Raw genomic sequence first — 17949 nt, 5'->3', positions numbered from 1 at the left:
CAGAAAACAAACTGCAAGGGGGACTGGAGAGTGACACAGCTAGGCCCTGGGCTCAGTCTCCAGCACCAAATGAGATGAAATTAAATTTAAGCATAACTTCTTTCTGTGGGCTATGACTAGCAAAATAGATTCTTCTGCACCACAGGAAGTCCTTCACTGGAATGCGCTGAAGTAGAATCGTAATGTAAGGTGCTTTCCAGAGGGCTATCACACTGAAGTAACATTAGCAAAGAAAAATGAATGTCCTTACATCAGTAAACAATAACAAAATTACTAACCCGTGTAGATGCCATTACAAGTTTTTCCAGATATGTGAAAGAAGTCATAACAGTGCTTCTCAAGCATTGATGTGTGGGCTAGGCATATAGCTTAATGGTAAAGTACTTGCCTGACAAATGAATGTTCGTTCATAGTACTTAGAAATAGATGGATCTATCATTTTCTATCATCTGTCTGTACTTAAACATGTATTTCTTACTGTGATCTAAAAGCAATGTTCTATGACAGCCAAAGACAATTAAAGACTTATTCTTACTAATAAGAGCATCATACTCATATTAACCTCTCTACAGAGCTAGTGGAATTATGCTAGATAGCATCTTATTTTTGCTTTTTGTCAGAATGTAGAAAGTAAAGGAATGAGAGACCAGAGATTGGATCTTCAGAGAAGAGCAGTGGAAACCAGTGATGATGACCTCATCCCATTTGGAGACCGACCAACAGTATCTCGGTTTGGTGCCATCTCTCGAACATCCAAAACACTGTATCAGGGTGCTGGCCCAATGCAGGCCATGGCACCTCAGGGAGCACCCACAAAACCTATTAGCATTTCAGGTAAGAATCCCAGACTAGTAGTCACGACTTTCAGTGTAATTCTGTCAGTGCTTTTAAGAATCTTCAAGACAATGGTTTTTAAACTTTTCCCTGTAAGAAAGCAATTACACCTCACGGAATTTTAGGAATATAAACTAAAATTAACTGCCTATATATTAAGATTGCCTGAGGGGCTGGAATATATATAGCTTGGTTGGTAAAGTGTGTGCCTAATATATATGAAACGAGAATCACATAAACCAGGTGTTATGGCACATGCCAGTAATCCCAGCACTGGGGAGATTGAGACAAGGTATCAGAATGTTCAAGTTTATCCTTGGGTATATAGTGATTTTGAGGCTATTCTGGGCTAGAGGCCCTTGTCTCAAAAAAAAAAAAAAAAAAAAAAAAGCCTGTGGTTTTTATCTTCAAATTACTTCCTTGCTTTATTAAAATAACAGATTCTTGGAGTGTGAGGAGGTGACTGAGTTTGGATCCCCAGTACCCATATAAAATCAGACTTGTGTGGGCATGTATCTATAATCCCTGTGCTTTAGGAAGGTAACCTGACACCAGCCGTCACCTCTACATTCAGACACTCATATGCACACACTGAGAAGAACATATATGAAAACTAGGTTCAGTGGGGGAAGAAACAACATGATTATCATTTTGGCAGATAACTTTCTAGACAGAGAGATATAAATACAGTGTGCCTTTGCTTTTTTGCTTGTAGAAGATATCTTTATCTTATAGAAGATGAATCAAACTTGTGAATTACATCTTACCACCATAAACTGTTCCCTTACAGATTACAGTCCATATGGAGCTCATGGTGGCTGGGGAGATTCTCCATACTCGCCTCATCCAAACATACCTCCTCAGGGACACTTCATCGAGAGGTAAAAGTTGTTCTTTTTACTTGTTATAAATACTTAAAAGCATACAGCTTTCCTTACTTTATTTTTCTAGTCAGTAATGATTTCACAGAATAAAACTTCAAAATTTTACCTCGTGATTTCTTTCTTACCAAAGGGAGAAAATGTCCATGGCAGAAGTGGCCAGTCATGGAAAACCCCTTCTGTCTGCTGAAAGAGAACAGCTACGGCTGGAGTTGCAGCAGCTGAACCATCAGATCAGCCAGCAGACCCAGCTCCGTGGACTAGAGGTACAGGCCTACAGATGCTTTTGTGTTGGGAGTTTTGATGTCAAGGATCACTGTGCAGCCCTAGTGGCCTTAAACTCATGGTCTTCCTGTGTTGGCCATCCTTAGTTCTTAGAGTGATTACAGGGGTTCAGTACTGCAACTATTTGGTACCTCAGTTTTGAAGGGTTACCAAGAATTTTAAATTGAATTTATATGTGTTTGGTGGAGTGGTATGTGCATGTGAATACAGGTGCTAGAGCACCGGGCTTTTTGTTTGGTTTTTCAAGACGGTTTCTCTGTGTAACAGCCCTGGTGGTCCTGGAACTCGCTTTGTAGACCAGGCTGGCCTCGAACTCAGAGAGATTCACCTGCCTCTGCCTTCTGAATGCTGGGATTAAAGGAGTGCGCTACCACATCCAGCAATGGCTAATGTTCTTGCAGAGGATCTAAGTTTGGTTCCTGTTTCACAACTGCCTGTAACTCCAGTTCCTGGGGATCCAGCACCCTCTTTGAGCATCCATAGGCACTTGCACTTAAGTACACACACACAGATTTTTTTAAAAATAAAATATATCACCAGGCGGTGGTGGCACACGCCTTTAATCCCAGCACTCGGGAGGCAGAGGCAGGTGGATCTCTGTGAGTTCAAGGCCAGCCTGGTCTATAGAACGAGATCCAGGACAGGTACCAAAACTACACAGAAAAACCCTGTCTCAAAAAACCAAAAAAATAAAATAAAATAAAATAAAATACATCTCTTAAAAATAAAGCCATTTTTATTCAAATGCTACTAAAAAGAGATTGTGTTTATAGTTGGATCATTTTTATTGTGAACATATGGCTAGTTTAGTGTGAATACTTGGGATGCTGCATTCTCTATATGGCATGAAGTGTGCTGAGTTGTGTGTGCTTGGCTTTGTGCACTAGGCTATTAATAACCGACTGGTGTTACAGAGGGAGGTGAACACCCTGGCAGGCCAGCCACAGCCCCCTCCACTGCCTCCAAAATGGCCTGGAATGATCTCAAGTGAGCAGCTAAGCTTGGAACTACATCAGGTGGAGAGGGAAATTGGCAAGAGAACCCGGGAACTGAGTATGGTACGTGCTGATGTCGGGGTGGGGTAGGGGGTGGGCAGTTGAAGTGAATTCTGTGTGACTCTAGAGTTTAGAATCATTTGGAGTTTGTTCCAGATACCATGAAGAATAACTAATACTTAGAGTGATTCTCATAAAGATGAGTTGTCACCTGGTTGTATCATTCCTCTCTTAGTTCCTGTTGTTTTGGGTTTGTCCTTTGCCATAGACTTGATTCTCTAGTCACATTTGGGGAAAACAAGGCAATTAATTGGAAATCTTAAAGTTTCTGTTTAACATACACATTAGAGAAGCAGATGAGATGATGTTTAATCTTTTGCACTTTTGTGTACTATTTTTTTTTTTTTTTTTTTAAAGATTTATTTATTTATTATGTATACAGTGTTCTGTCTGCATATACACCTGCAGGTCAGAAGAGGGCACCAGATCTCATTACGGATGGTTGTGAGCCACCATGTGGTTGCTGGGAATTGAACTCATGACCTCTGGAAGAGCAGCCAGTGCTCTTAACCTCTGAGCCATCTCTCCAGCCCCCTTTTGTGTACTATTAAGATATATTTATACACCGGGCGACGGTGGCACACACCTTTAATCCCAGCACTGGGAGGCAGAACCAGGCAGATCTTTATGAGTTCGAGGTCAGCCTAGTATACAGAGTGAGATCCAGGACAGACACCAAAACTACACAGAAAAACCTTGTCTTGAAAAAAAAAAAAAAAAAATTTATGTGTGTGTGTGCACACACACACACACACACACACACACTAAAATGCTAGTTTTTGTGGCCTTTAAGGTATTGATGACCTAGTTTTATAAAGGAGTTATCGCTTATACACTGTTCTCTGTGGTGTTTTTCAGTATTAGTTTATGGCATGTTTCTAAGATAGTGACAAGGTAGGTTGTACTGTTATGCTTTTGTGAATACTCTGTCATCTGCCTGTTTGTTTTTGTTGTTACTTCTTAATAAAACTTAAGAATGATTTGTTCTTTGATCATCACTTTGTGTTGTCTGTGTCTGCACTATCCTGTTACACACAGGTTACTGACTTCATTCCTCTTCTTTTAAAGGAGAGCCAGTGTTCTTTGGACATGAAAAGCAAACTGGGTACAAGTAAGCAAGCAGAAAATGGACAGCCAGAGCCACACAACAAAGTCCCAGCTGAAGACCATACATTGACATTCAGGTAAAAGGATCCCTCTATAGTCCTATTAACTATATATGAAAGAGAATAGTTATATTATCTGGCCATACCCAAAGTACGTTATGATTTTTTAAAGACTATTTTTTTGTATAGTGAGAAAAGAATATGAATATATTGGTTTTTGAAGACAGGGTTTCTCTGTGTAGCCCTGACTGTCTTGAAACTAACTTTATAGACCAGGCTGGCCTCCACATCACAGAGATCCATCCTCCTGCCTCTGCCTCCTGAGTGCTGGGATTAAAGGTATGTGCCACCACCTCCCAGCAGGAGAAGAGAATGTGTTTTTACTAAATCTAGAAATTACAAAACTTAGCTCTGTTAATTCCTAACAAATACGTTTTCTGGTTATATTTCCTTCTCGTTGTTTAAGTATAGCTTTTGAATTAAAAAACAAAATATAGGCTCACTGTAAAAATGAAATGTAATAAATAAAAGCCCACCACTTTGTGATTGTTTTTATCTTGTTTTCATGCTGGGTGTTGAAGTCGGCCTCAGAAATTCTGAGCACACTTCACCACTAGGCTCTACTCCAGGGTGGCCTCCTCCGTCTCAGTTATATCACAACAAGTAAGCCGTGGGCGAGAGAAGGTTAACAGGATACTACAAGTTGTTCAAAGCACCTCTAATTCTACCTCCCATCATTATCTTCCTGACTTTTAATGGCACTTAGCAATTAATTAGCCTTGCTTAGTGTTGTGGGTAGATTTGGTTTTTGTTGGTCTTTTGAGACAAGGCAGGATCAAGGGTGTGCACCACTATCTCTAGGCCATTCCTAGCCATGTCTTTAATTTGAGCTCTCATAACATGCTAATTAATTTACTTTTATCCTTCTTTATTTTCTTTGGCATCTTTGAGGCATTTGAATGCATAGTCCTGTGTCGCCCTCCTCATGACCTATAACATGAATTTCTAATGTTGCCAGATGTGGTGGCACATACCTTTAATTCTGGCACTCACTGTGTGAGTTTGAGGCCAGCCTGCTCTACATAGTGAGTTCCAAGAGACCCAGGGCTGTGTAGAGACCCTGTCTTAAAAACAACAACAACAAACACAAAGAATTTCTAATTGTTCTGTTCTCTTCTGAGGTTTCAGCTATTTTAAATCTATATGCTGTCTTAGGTTAAAAATAAATTCTCATAGGGAATGGGCTTGGTCCTGCCTCAACTGAATGTACCAGGCTTAGCTGTCCCCCCATGGGAGAACTTACCTTGTTAGGGGAGGGCAGGGAAGGGGAGCCAGAGGAGGGATGAGAGAGGGATCTGTGGTTGGTATGTAAAATGAATAAAAAAATTTTTTTTTTAATAAATAAATTCCTATACAAATAAGCTTGGTAAATCAGAGGTCAGCACTTTTTTTTAAATGCCCGGCAGCAACTATTTTAAGGTGTCGGTCTTGATGTTGACGGTTGAGGGGGAGTCTCTTACCACCTACTCCTGCCTACCAAGTGCTGGGTACCACCATGCCTGTTTGTTATAGCTCAGTCCTCTAATGTGTAAGTGGAATAGATACATAAGCAAATGGGCAGGTTGTGTTCTGACAAAACCTGTATTTATAGAACAGGAGCTTGCCAGCTTTAGTTTATCACAATATGCTACAGTGTAGTAGAGGAATTATAATCAAAATTTGGAAGCTATTTCTAGTTTTTTTTGTTTGTTTGTTTGTATATTTGGGTTATTTGTTTGAGATGGAGTCGTTGTGTGGCCTGGTTGGCCTGGAACCAAACTAGCCTAAAGATGGTAGAGATCAGCCTGATTCTGGCTCCTGCTTGGACTAACGTCATGTGTAACCACTTGTGACTCAAATTTTTGGTACAATACTAAATGATAAGCCCTGTTGATTGGATTTTATTCAGAGTATTTGCTTTTCTCCTTTTAAAAATTCCAACTTTTTTTTATGTAATTAATAGTGATGTACCGAATGGATCGGCTTTGACACAAGAGAATCTCAGCCTCCTATCAAACCAGACCAGCTCTTTGAACCTATCAGAAGACCCTGAGGGAGGAGGCCATAACAATGATTCCCAGAGAACAGGAGTTACTTCCAGTTCTGCTCCCTAGAACATGGGTGCCCTGCTTCTACCTTCTGCTCCTCATCAGCTCGTGGGACATAGGATAGAAGAATGGACAACTTCTAACTTTTTCTCTGAGTGGTCAGTGAAATCCAGGAAGAGCACCGGAGGCAATGTGCACAACACCACTACTAAACAAACCCTGCACATAGTTCACATTAATGCATTTTTTTTTTAATTTAAAGAAAAAGAAAATTAGCAGTATCTGCAAGCAATTCAGATTAAATTTGTTTTTGTTCTGTGAATGAACTTTATTTTAATAACTTTGGACGCCTTGGATCCAGGGCTTTAAAAAAAAAAAGAAGATATTATATATACACTCTGTTTGATTAATTGTATGATCTTAATGAAGTAGATTTTTCTTGTATTTTGGTATTATTACATACCCAGTGTATAATTCTTTTCTCCCAGTCCTTTCCAACTCTCACAACACTGTAAACTAAAAGCACTGTTTCCAAGAATTCTGTGATATTAGATTGGGTTATTAGAAACTGTGCAGCAAACTAATTTTCTTAGAGCTATTCTTCAGCGCCCCCACACCTACACCCACCTGTTTCTGGATCACTAGCTTCATGACTGTTTGAGTAGGGTAGGGTTTTAGTTTCCACTTTGCAGAGATTTCAACAGGCAGTTGATTGTTACAGCTACACAGTTCCATGTTAAGAATTCCTTGCATTCTCTCCATAAAATCTGAAAGCCTGTTTGGTGTTTACATTGCTTCATTAGATTTGAATGTAGATTACCTTAAGAATGAACTCTAAACTGAGCATGGTGGCTCATTCCTGTAATCCCAGGACTCAAGATGCTGAGGCAGGAGAAAACCAAAATAAAAAGAAGGGAAAAAAAAAAAAAAAAAAAAAAAAGGAGCTTCAACTCAGTAGTGAAAACAGACAATTCCTGTTCTCCTGTGTTGAACTCACATTGGAAAATTGGAGCTGTGCTTACAAATTAAACTTCTATTGGAACCCTAGAATGCTCAAAAAATCAGGACAATGACCCATGTTCTAAAACTTGGAGAGATGGCTCAGCAGAGGATCACTGGCTGTTCTCCCAGAGGACCCAGGTTCTTCCCAGCACCCACAAGGTGGCTCACAACTGCCAGTAACTCTGGTTCCAAGGGATCTGACACTCTCTTCTGACCTTGTGAGCACCAGGCACACATGGGTCCATGTACATACACAAACATAAAATACATACAATGTTAAAATTAAACTTAACATTTGATAGGAACTTCAATAAATGGGGACACATTATTTCAATGGAATTTTTGTTTTTCCATTCAAAAGCAAAAAAGATTTGGCAGATAAAAACTGAGTCTTGAAGATAGTTTATGCGTTGATTACTTGTGCTGCTCAGAATTACTAGCATAACTAAATAACTTGAAATGGACTTTTAGACTTGGCTTTCTGACATTAAAAATGTTTATGAAAATGTTATGAAAGAGTAAGGAGGGAGTTTTGCTTAGTTCTGCTGCACATATTCTAATGCTACCACTGTATGCTTAATTTACTAAGCCCCTGTAAAATGAGTTCATTGGGGGACTATTTCATAGTCAGTCTGTCCCTCTGATTGCCTGACATCCAGTTTCCTTTTCTAGATAATACTACTAAACAAGAAAGCACTGGTTATGTAATAAGTTACTGCATTGCTTTGGTTGGGTAAAAGCAAAAGTTTATCTTTTTCTCATTTATTATATTCTTACCCATTAACTCCTGCTGAGGTCAGAGCCACCTCAGTCTGTGCTCTATGTCTGTCATGTTGTTAATGGAAACAAGTGGGTGGGGGTGGGGTGGGAAGGGTAAAATAGTCCTGCCATTGCCTACCAGTAGGAAATCCAAACAGAACACTCATTTGAGTAGCGATTATTTAATTTGCCCAGTCAAGGCACCGTGTTTATATACTATTTCACATTGAATTTGATTATGCCCTACAGACCTGGCTGGTCAAGGATTTGATATACACATATTGGCTTGGGATTCGAGCTTTCTTTTTTATTTAAATAAAAATTTATATATATATTATATATATATACATATATACATGGCTATATCTGTATATATATTGGGTATGTTTTAAAGATTTCTTCGCATGAGCGCAGCTGTTGCAATAAAATGACTGATTGGGAGGTAGAAGCACTGAATGACGGTGAGGCATTTTTCAGTTGATGCATACATTTTCCTTTTAATTTTAAATATACATTTGTACATTTGCTTTTTTTGGCCTTTTTTTTTTTTTAAAGATAAAACATCTCTACATTTATACTTTAGATACTTTAAGTACTCATTATTTATTGAGAGAAGGAAAGAAATGTTATGTCTGACAGGATTTTTATTTTTCTGCACATCTATAAAATGCCACATTATTGGCCTTTTGCCTTCAGTAGACAGATTTGGGCAGATCTTATCTCCTTTGGACATGTCAGATAATTCCTAAGTCTTAGAAGCAAGTGGTTTGTTTTGGAAATTGGAATGACTTGGGGGGGGGGGATATCTTCCTATTGGTTTTGTTGGAGTTGAGAATAAAAGTAAATTTCCTTTGTGGTGTATGTGAAACCCCCAACATGCACTCTGCTGCGGTGCACTAGTATCTCTTCAGATGTTACTTTCATTTAGGGAGAAAATTGGTCTCTTAAATGGTAGCCTAAGTTCCCCAAGCCCCAGTCTCTATAGCCAGTGGGTGAGGTCGAAATCAAAAGATGCTGTGCCTATAATTTTGCTGTTTTAGTAATTGGTCATTTTTCCTTACAGTTCTTAGGTGTGTTTTTTTTGGGGGGGGGCGTTGTTTGTGCCCACTGGCAGATTTAGGGAGTCAATAAAACCCCCAAGACTTTGAGGATGTTTTCTCCCTTTAACAAATCTTGTGTTATGAGGCAACAATAAATTGAAGCATAACTTCGTGACTCTTAACTGCTGTTTTTGTCAGAATCTGAAAAGCGTTGATTTTTATTTGTGTCTTTAGAGACATTAAAAAATGAACTCATCAAATAGAAAATAGAACTTTTACAGCAGCACCACCCCTTTTTGAGACAGTTTTACCATGTAGCCCAAGCTGGTTCTGAACTCAAGATCCTTCAGTCTCCTGAGCCCTGGGATTTCAGACATGTGCTACCATGCTTAGCAATATGTATGTTTTTTCACTTAAATGGTTTCTTCTGGAGATGACTATTTGCTTTTTACTGTATTTAAAAGCAAGAACCATCTAAGATGAACATGGACAATTCTGGAAGGGTTAAGGAGCATTATACTTGTTCAGAAACAAAGCCAGTGTGTTATTGTAGTGAATATATAAAGTACTTTGCTTCATTCTGTTTTCAGTGAGTCTCTGGAAAATGATTAAAGAACTGAGAATGAAATATCTGGACTCACTTTCCTAATTATAGTCCCAAGATTAGTCTAATAGCTCCCCTCACCCAGATAACTTACAGAGTCTGATGTGACCAAAGAGCCATCCTTACTACTTTTCTAATTAAACAGAACTTGTAGCATAGGTTTCTGGTAGTGACAAGACACTATTATTAATATCAATTACAAATATTCAACTACTCAGAATGTGTAAGAACTCGTTTGGTATGGCATTAATGTGGGTTATTCCCTTCTCTCATCTTCCTTCCCTTCTGTTGTTTTTTTCTCCATGTATTTATTCTTTTGCCTAAAAGCAGAAGATTGATGCGATTCTTACTTGCTACTTGGATACATGATCCCATCAGACACCCATGAGCTTCGATGTGGAAGCTTGAAATTTAGTTCCTAAGTTTCCCATGATTGTCTTTTTTCTTTTCTTCCTGACCCCTTGCCATTCTGCAGTTTCCCCTTGACTTACCCAATCTGTAACAGTGACAGTTTGCTGCCTCTAAACAGAGCATTCAAATGAATTCGCTTAGCCAATGACTTCTGTGAAGTTGCCTTTTCTAATGGCGTTATTACTCAGTGATGCACAGATGTGATATTTGCCCTACTGGCAGGCAAGCAAAGGTCTGGTAAAGAATGATAACCTGCTATTTCTTTAAGGAGCGCCAAAGACTTGTGCTTTACTCTGTTTTGGTTTTAGGGGAAATAGTAGCCATTTTGATTATGAAACCTGGTAGTATTTGTAAGTTGATTGTACTGTGTAGATGTCTAAAGTTAACTGTAAGGTTAGCTGGCCTTATAAAATGTAAAAGTAATGAAAATTCATCAGTTTCTCTAGACCAGTAAATATCATCCTTGACAATATTTGTTTAAGCAACTCGCTCTCCCTTTTGGGGATTATCTTGATGTAATAGCATCTTCTGTGTTTTCTGTGCTTTCACTTGTGCCTACAGGGACAGTGTACTTCCACTACGGTCAAGTCATGGGCCTAGGGATTTTTCCTGAGCTTGAGGCTTGTGAGACATAACTAACTGTAGTTAATACCTGTTCAGCTGTGTTCAGGGACAGCTTACTTTCACTAAATGAGATTCGTGTGCTATTATTTATATGCACAAATGGTGATAGAATGAAATTTCACCATATTCTCCATTTGGGCTTTTAAAAATCAAGTAAAGTTCAATATGTAAAATCTTGGTGTAAAAAATCATCTGTAATGATTTATATTTTATTAAAAGATATGACCTAATTAGTTTTAAGGAGGAATCAATGACCTTGCAAATAAACTGCAGTATTACACACTATTACATTCTTGCCCTATAAAAGGTTCAAGTGTGTTAAAATCTTAATTGTTAATACATGTTTATAGTGTTGCAAAGGGATCTCATCCCCTGGAAATAGAGCTCAGATTAACCGACTTCACTGAGACAATTTAGTCTCCACCATGGAGTTGAACACAGCAGGAGTCTACTACTGTCACCATTTTATCTGCATGCTTGTTTTGCAGAAACACGTCCATGTTTACCTTGGACAGCTAAGGCTTTTATATTTATTTCTTCAGCTCAGCTTTTTAAAATTAACTGCTGAAATGACTTGCTGGGAGTTTTTGGTAAATTTTAAGTTCTCATTCAGCTTTTCTGAGCCTCTTCAGAGAGAGCTGGTTTGGGGGTTTTTTGTTTGTTTTTTTCAAAAGGTAAAATTTCAAATAAAACCTTTTTGTTACTTGAAATTTTAAGATTCTATTTCTGTAATTGCTAACGGTGTTTTCCTAAATAACATATTCTAATTGATTAGTAATAGTAGTTACATTAATAAAGAAGAGGGAACTGCCAGCCTAGAAGGAGTACCTTCTACTAGGTCTGTTCTCACTGGGCAGGTGTTCAGTGCTACACTGAATCAAGTGGGAAAGCGCTCTGGGAACCCCACTGTGATAAAGGGACCTCCCTTAGCACTGGGATTGTTCTTTGAGCCTCTGGTTCCAGACACTGAATTTCTCTGAACTTAGCCTTGAGCAAAATAACTTTCATTTTCACAAGAAAGTAAGCCAAGGTGGAAAACTTAAACTTTAAGACAATACTGCGTCAGAAAAAAAATGTGTATTTAGAAAAATTAAATCCTGTGGAGTTTGTTATCTTGGTGTATGTTATTTAGTAGATAAGATGACTTTTTATTTTGTATTGAAGACTCACTTTCTGGTGACTCTTTATTTGGTTTTGTGTTTTGTCTTTTATTGCTGAGTAGACAGATCACAAGTCTTTGGCTCCCGTGTTAGGGTGTGAGTGCACACAGAGTCATCTGATAACTGGAAACTGTCAGGTGGTCCCACTCCAATGAGGGCGTGAAAGGTCGAGAAATGGATGCAAACAAATACTGGGTGGATAATGGTCTGGGGTTTTTGTTTGTTTTCCTTTTAACAATTGTCATTTCTATAATTTATTGGTATAGCCTGACTGTTGGTTGGCTGGCATTTCACAGTCATATCCAAACACCCCATTGTAGTGGGAACAGGTACCCACTACACCCCATAAAATTTTTTTTCTCTACTGACAGGCCTTTGCTCTTCAGCTATACATTCCCTATTTAGCCAATATAGTCCTGAGAGATTTTCCCCCCATACGTATTTTTGCCGACTTTCCACTCTTTGTTTTCCCGCCGTGTGGATGTCAAAGAACTGAAAGAGAAAATTGCATTCGCTGGTCACGGGCCTCAGTAACCTACTCTATGACTTTCCAGAGTAATGTAGACAGTGAGCAGGTTCTGGACAGACCTTTCACCCACCTGAACGTTTTCCAGTTGTGAGGTTCTCTTGATGTGTGCCTTCCCCTCTACCCCCCGCCGCCCTTCCCTGACTTTGATCAGTTGGTCTCTTGGCTCATACCAGTCTCCTGAGACATTCTGCAGTCATTATCACCTTTTTGGGTGGATTTTACTTCGTTCTTTTGTTTTGTTTTTAAAAAATGACTTTAACATTGATTCATATTTGCTTGGGATAGAGCTTGTGTAATTTACCAATCGTATTGATTGTATGTGATTTCGCCCTGCAGAGGTATACTTAACAAAAGTAATCTAAGTTAGTAAAGGAGCCCAAGAGATTGGAGTCAGAATAGAGATGACTTTATGGCATTGCAGTTTTGGATAGTGTGAATTCCCGTCTCAGAATCAGTACCACATCAGTACCCATTTTTAAAGGTTTTCTTACATTCCTGTTTTCCCATTGCCTCAGTTCCCGATTCTTTGCATGTCATTCTCTACCCACCTGCTCAGAACTGTTTTTAATTGAGCCTTAAAGTAACAGCTGACTTTTAAATTAATGAAGTTTGCGAAACTTTACGTTTTCCAAATGTTTCCAATTGAGAGAGAACAAAGGATGGGGTTGAAACTCACCAACCCGTGACTACTTAGCATCTGGCCAACCTGAGATTTTATTTGGAGCATTATCTTCTGCAAGTTCTTTTTGAATAGGAAAAAAAAAAGCCTTGCTTGAAATGGAACATTCCCTTTCGTGTTTAATCTGTTTAATATTTCCATTTCTTTTAAACAGCCTTCAAAACAATGAGGTGGAAGAAAAGAAATAGGAGTGTGTTGAGGGCTACAGAACTCTGGGTCTGAATGAGTACATGTTCCACTTGTTGCATATTTTTGAGAAGATTAAGGCCTTCTTTCTCAATTTTGTATTTGTGTGCATGTTGTTTCTATTAAAGATGCCACATTTTGTTAAAATGCTATTTCCTTTATTACTTTGGGAACTGACTCAGCCTCTCATTGCTCCTAACTAGGGTTTAAGGCTCTTGTGAGTTGCAGATAAAAGGATAAAAGGATTCATTTTAACAAATAGAAGGAGGTGATTCACCTTTGGATTGTAAATATATGAAAGTGTCTACAAGGTCTTTATCTGCTTTCTGTCAGCATTTATATTAAATGATAATTAATGAGGAGGAACAATGTGTAGTCTTTTTCTTGTAAAGGAGTCTGTCATCTTACTCTCTTCCTGGGGACTGTTGATGAAAATTTTAAAAAGCTCATTTGTGCAAGTACAAATACTGGGAGTCACCAGTTTCTCTAGCATGGGAATTAGTGTGCACTTCGGTGTGCTGTGGCTCTGAGATTGCGAGGGCCAGCACTCGGTAAGCTGTCACGGCTTGAGTTTATGGCTTCTCATCAAGCCAAGAGCATCTTTCTGCCGAAGCAAAATGGTCTTCCTCAGACAAAACACCTGTCTATTTACTGACTCCCAATTACGCTGAAGCCTTGTTGGTCACTTCTGGCAGGGAACAGAACAGTTATATTGTCTCTTCTAGGCCATGCATTAGTTAACAGTTTGTGGCATGAAGGGAGGTGACTGGCTGGAGGAGATGACTCCTCAGTAGTTGAAAGTGCTGGCTGCTTTCCCAGAGGACCAGGATTTCATTCCTAGCACTCCCATCAGGCAGCTCTGGACTACCCATAGTTGCAGCTCCAGGGATCCAGCACTGCGCCCTCTCCTCGGGTGCACACGCACATGTTTAAGGTCTAGAATGGGGAAATGAGTTATTACACATTTCAAAACATTGATGAAATCAATGTAGTAGATTCTAACATTTAACAGATACATTTATGTAATTAAGAATGGTCATGTGTTGGATATTAGATGGTAAAACCAAGGGGATCTTTTTGTTCAGTTGATAGTAATAACACAGTTATGTAAGACAATGCCTTTTAAAGGTTTGTTTGTTTTTATGTGTACCAGTGTTTTGCTTATATGTATGTCTGCATACCATATGCACAGGGAGTGCCTGTGGCGTCCAAAAGAAGGCACCAGATTTCCTGGAATTTGAGTTACAGTGAGCCATTATGAGTGCTGAGACTAGAACCTGGGTCCTCTGGATGAATGGCATGTGCTCTTAACCGCTGAGCTGTCTTTCCAGCCCCATATTTTTTAAGATGCATAAATTGATCATGTTTGGAATTTACATTGCCAGCAATGGAGGTGTTGTAATACCTCCTGTCAACAAATTACTAAATTTGGGGACCACCGCTATTGGACCTCAACAGGAAGGAGCCATAGTAAAGGGAGTTCAGAAGGTATGAGATAGTAAGTGCTGGAGCCATCCTTGAAGATGATGAAATCTAGAGAGGAAAGTCTAAAACCAGACCTGTCTGCCACTTAAACTAGACCTGCCCTGCTTATAAAAGTCACTGTCTGACCTGTTGGGCTGAAACTCACATAGACTAAAGGGAATTTGTCTTGTGTGCATAGATGTTTTATCCCTGTGACTAGCTAATCTGAGATGGTCAGCTAGTTCAATCATGCTTTCCAACCTGGTTGGCTATTAAAAAAAAATGCATACCAACCTCTTTTTGTTTTGAACACTTAACATTTAAGAAATAGGTGCTGGGCTGGCTCAGAGGTTAAGAGCACTGGCTGCTCTTCCAGAGGTCCTGAGTTCAATTCCCAGCAACCACGTGGTGGCTCACAACCATCTATAATGAGATCCAGTGCCCTCTTCTGGGATGCAGGCAGAACACTGTGTACATAATAAATAAATCTTTTTTAAAAGAAAGAAAGAAAAGAAATAGGTGCTAGGCGGTGGTGACACACACCTTTAATCCCAGCGCTCAAGAGACAAGCAGGCAGATCTCTGAGTTCATGGCTAGCCTGGTCTACATAGCAAGTTCCAGGACAGCCAAGACTACATAGAGAGACCCTGTTTCCCTGCCCCTTCCCCAAACAAGTAGGCTGGAGATGGTGGCATATGCCCACAAATGAAGCACCCCAGAGACACGATTTGGAAGCCAATTTACATTCCATAGTTAAATTCCAGGTGAGGCTGGGCTACACTCTGTCTCAAAACAAAAAGTGTATTTACCAACTACTAAACTATTCCTATAGTTTATTATGCTTTAACAAAATGGCAGACAAGAAAAGTGCCATCTGCTCTCAATGAGCTCTGATAACAGAACTTGACACAGGCTTTTTAAATAGCTTCAGCTTGCTGGGTATGATGGTACACACCTTTATTCCCAGCCTTTAGGAGGCAGAGGCAGGTGAGTCTCAAGGGCAGCCTGGTCTACATAGAGAGTTCAATGCCGGGCCAGCCAGAGCTACATAGAGATTGATTCAATAAAATAACGACAACAGTAAGCAGAATTATCAAAGAATGGCAACTATCTTCAGAACAAGAAGCTGTGAGACTAAACAAGACTTAACTTGGTTGTACAAGGCCCTAGGTTTGAATCCTAGCACAATCCCAAAAGACAAAAACTATAATAATAATTTACACAGCGTGGCTGGTGAGGAAACTGCAGTCAAGGTGAGGTGTGGAGCGTGGAGAGGGGAATGGATGTTAGAGATGGGAGATTCCCAGTAGGAGGAAAGTATGTGAATTCTGAGGGAACAGGCTGAATTGAAACGGGGACAGTCATAACTCTGAGAGGGCGGCTGGAGAGCAGACCATGCCAAAGTGTGGTGGCACTAGTCTACAATTCCAGGTTAGTGCTTGGGAAGATCAAGTTCAAGGCCAGCCAGCTTTAGCTACATGGCAAGTTCAAGAGCCTGAGCTATATGGGACCTGTCTCAAAACAAAATATAGCCCGGCAGTGGTGGCCCATGCCTTTAATCCCAGCACTCAGGGGGCAGAGCCAGGCGGATCTCTGTGAGTTCGAGTCCAGCCTGGGCTACAGAGTGAGTTCCAGGAAAGGTGCAAAGCTACACAGAGAAACCCTGTCTCGAAAAACCAAAAATAAAAATAAAAATAAAAAAATCAAAACAAAAAATAAAATGGGCTTGTTCTGAAAGTAAAGAAAATGTAAGCAGAGGGTAAAATGCGGGGAATAAAAGATCTAGATTTGTGCCTCTTTATTCACCATTACTGAACACACTATGCATGTCTCTCACACATGCACGGTATTCACTGTGGCCTGGTTCAGTCCCTTTCAGCTGGTCTCAGCTGGGGAACATGGTCACAGATGATGCTGGTGTTGTTTGGTCCAAGAACATGCTTGTGTAAGGCTCACCATGACAGGGAATTTTAGAACCATCCTATTCTGGCTATCAGAGACGTAAATTTTAGTGAAATGGTGAGATGTAAGATATAATCAGAAGATTATGTCTACCTGAAGACTTTAAGGGGAAGCGGGGACTGGGTTTACATCTTAAGAAAGGGATAAATGGGAAGAGCAAAGGGCCAGGTAGCACATAAGTGGATGCACCAAGGAATGAGTCTTGCTTAGGTTTTCAGGAATCTAGGTAGTTTTGTTTGTTGTGGGTCTTTTTTTTTTTTTTTTTAAGATTTATTGTACATGTATGTGTGTGTGCCTGGTGCCTATGGAAGTCAAGAAGGTGTTGAATACCCTGGAACTGGAGTTACGGATGGTTGTGAACCACCATGTGGATGCTGGAAATGAAACCTGAATTCCCTTCAAGAACAAGTGGAGCTAACTACTGAGCCAGCTCTCTACCCAGAGCTGAGCACAGGTTCAAGAGGCTGGATTAAAATTATTGAGTCATTTGAGTTTTGTCCTTGAACAATTAAATACCAATCCAGATGTCAAGCTGGGGCTTGATGTGATTAACCTGTTTAAAGTGAGGCACGGTTCCCAGTTGTAAATAATTTACAAGGAGGGAAGGCCTGAACCAGCACAGAGGGATGAAGTGGGAGAAAGCGTTTGAGAGACTGGCAGATCTGCGTGGAAACTTGCAGACAGATGGCATGTTCCAAGCAGATCACTTTCGTGACATCGAAACCCTTTGAAATAGTTGCAGGGAAAACCTATGGCTATCTTGGTCTGTCATACTCCAAAACTTCCCAAGTCCAGTTAAACCCGGAGGGTGCCCCTCTTGTACCCCTTTGTCTCTACACATGACTGTCAAATGTCTACTAGACCTTTCACTCCCTGGATAGTTAGGATGTACCTAGACTCAAGGCATGTCTGCTCCCCCACAGTGAGAGGGCCTCTTTTTTTTTTTTTTTTATCTGAGTTTTTTTGTTTTGTTTGCATACATGTGTGACTGAACCACACGCATGCAGTGCCCAGCGAAGCCGAAAGAAGGCATCAGATCCTCTGGAAGTGGAGTTAGAGAGCTGTGAGCTGCCATGTAGGTACTGGGAATTGAACCTGGATCCTCTGGAAGAGTAGTCAGTGGTCTTAACTGCTGAGCCATCTCTAGCCCTGGGCCTCAGATCTTTAACTGAGTTCTAATAGGATCCAAGCTGCCACGATGCATTCCTTCACATACCCTCAGGTCCTGCTTGTCCCTTAGATGAACTTGGTGAGATTTTCTAGAGCAAGGCTTGGAAGACG

General features: G+C 40.0%; 1 protein-coding gene across 2 annotated transcripts in view; it reads left to right on the top strand.

Moving 5' to 3' along the window:
* Window positions 1–6570, top strand: part of Rc3h1 (ring finger and CCCH-type domains 1) — a 48745-nt gene extending 42175 nt beyond the window's left edge. Inside the window, exons 14-19 of one of the 2 annotated variants that reach the window (XM_059281098.1) lie at window positions 621–834; window positions 1625–1715; window positions 1849–1981; window positions 2915–3058; window positions 4124–4239; window positions 6164–6570. In XM_059281098.1, the coding sequence (XP_059137081.1) occupies window positions 621–834; window positions 1625–1715; window positions 1849–1981; window positions 2915–3058; window positions 4124–4239; window positions 6164–6314 (849 nt within the window). In that variant the 3' untranslated portion in view covers window positions 6315–6570. Of the gene's footprint in view, window positions 1–620; window positions 835–1624; window positions 1716–1848; window positions 1982–2887; window positions 3059–4123; window positions 4240–6163 lie in introns of both variants that reach the window. The other variant, XM_059281097.1, reaches the window with a different exon arrangement.
* Window positions 6571–17949: the final 11379 nt, after the last annotated feature.

Source organism: Peromyscus eremicus, chromosome 15, assembly GCF_949786415.1.
Source record: "Peromyscus eremicus chromosome 15, PerEre_H2_v1, whole genome shotgun sequence".
Lineage (NCBI taxonomy): Eukaryota > Metazoa > Chordata > Mammalia > Rodentia > Cricetidae > Peromyscus > Peromyscus eremicus.
Note: the sequence above shows the minus strand (reverse complement) of the source record. Positions and strands in the feature narration are given on the sequence as shown.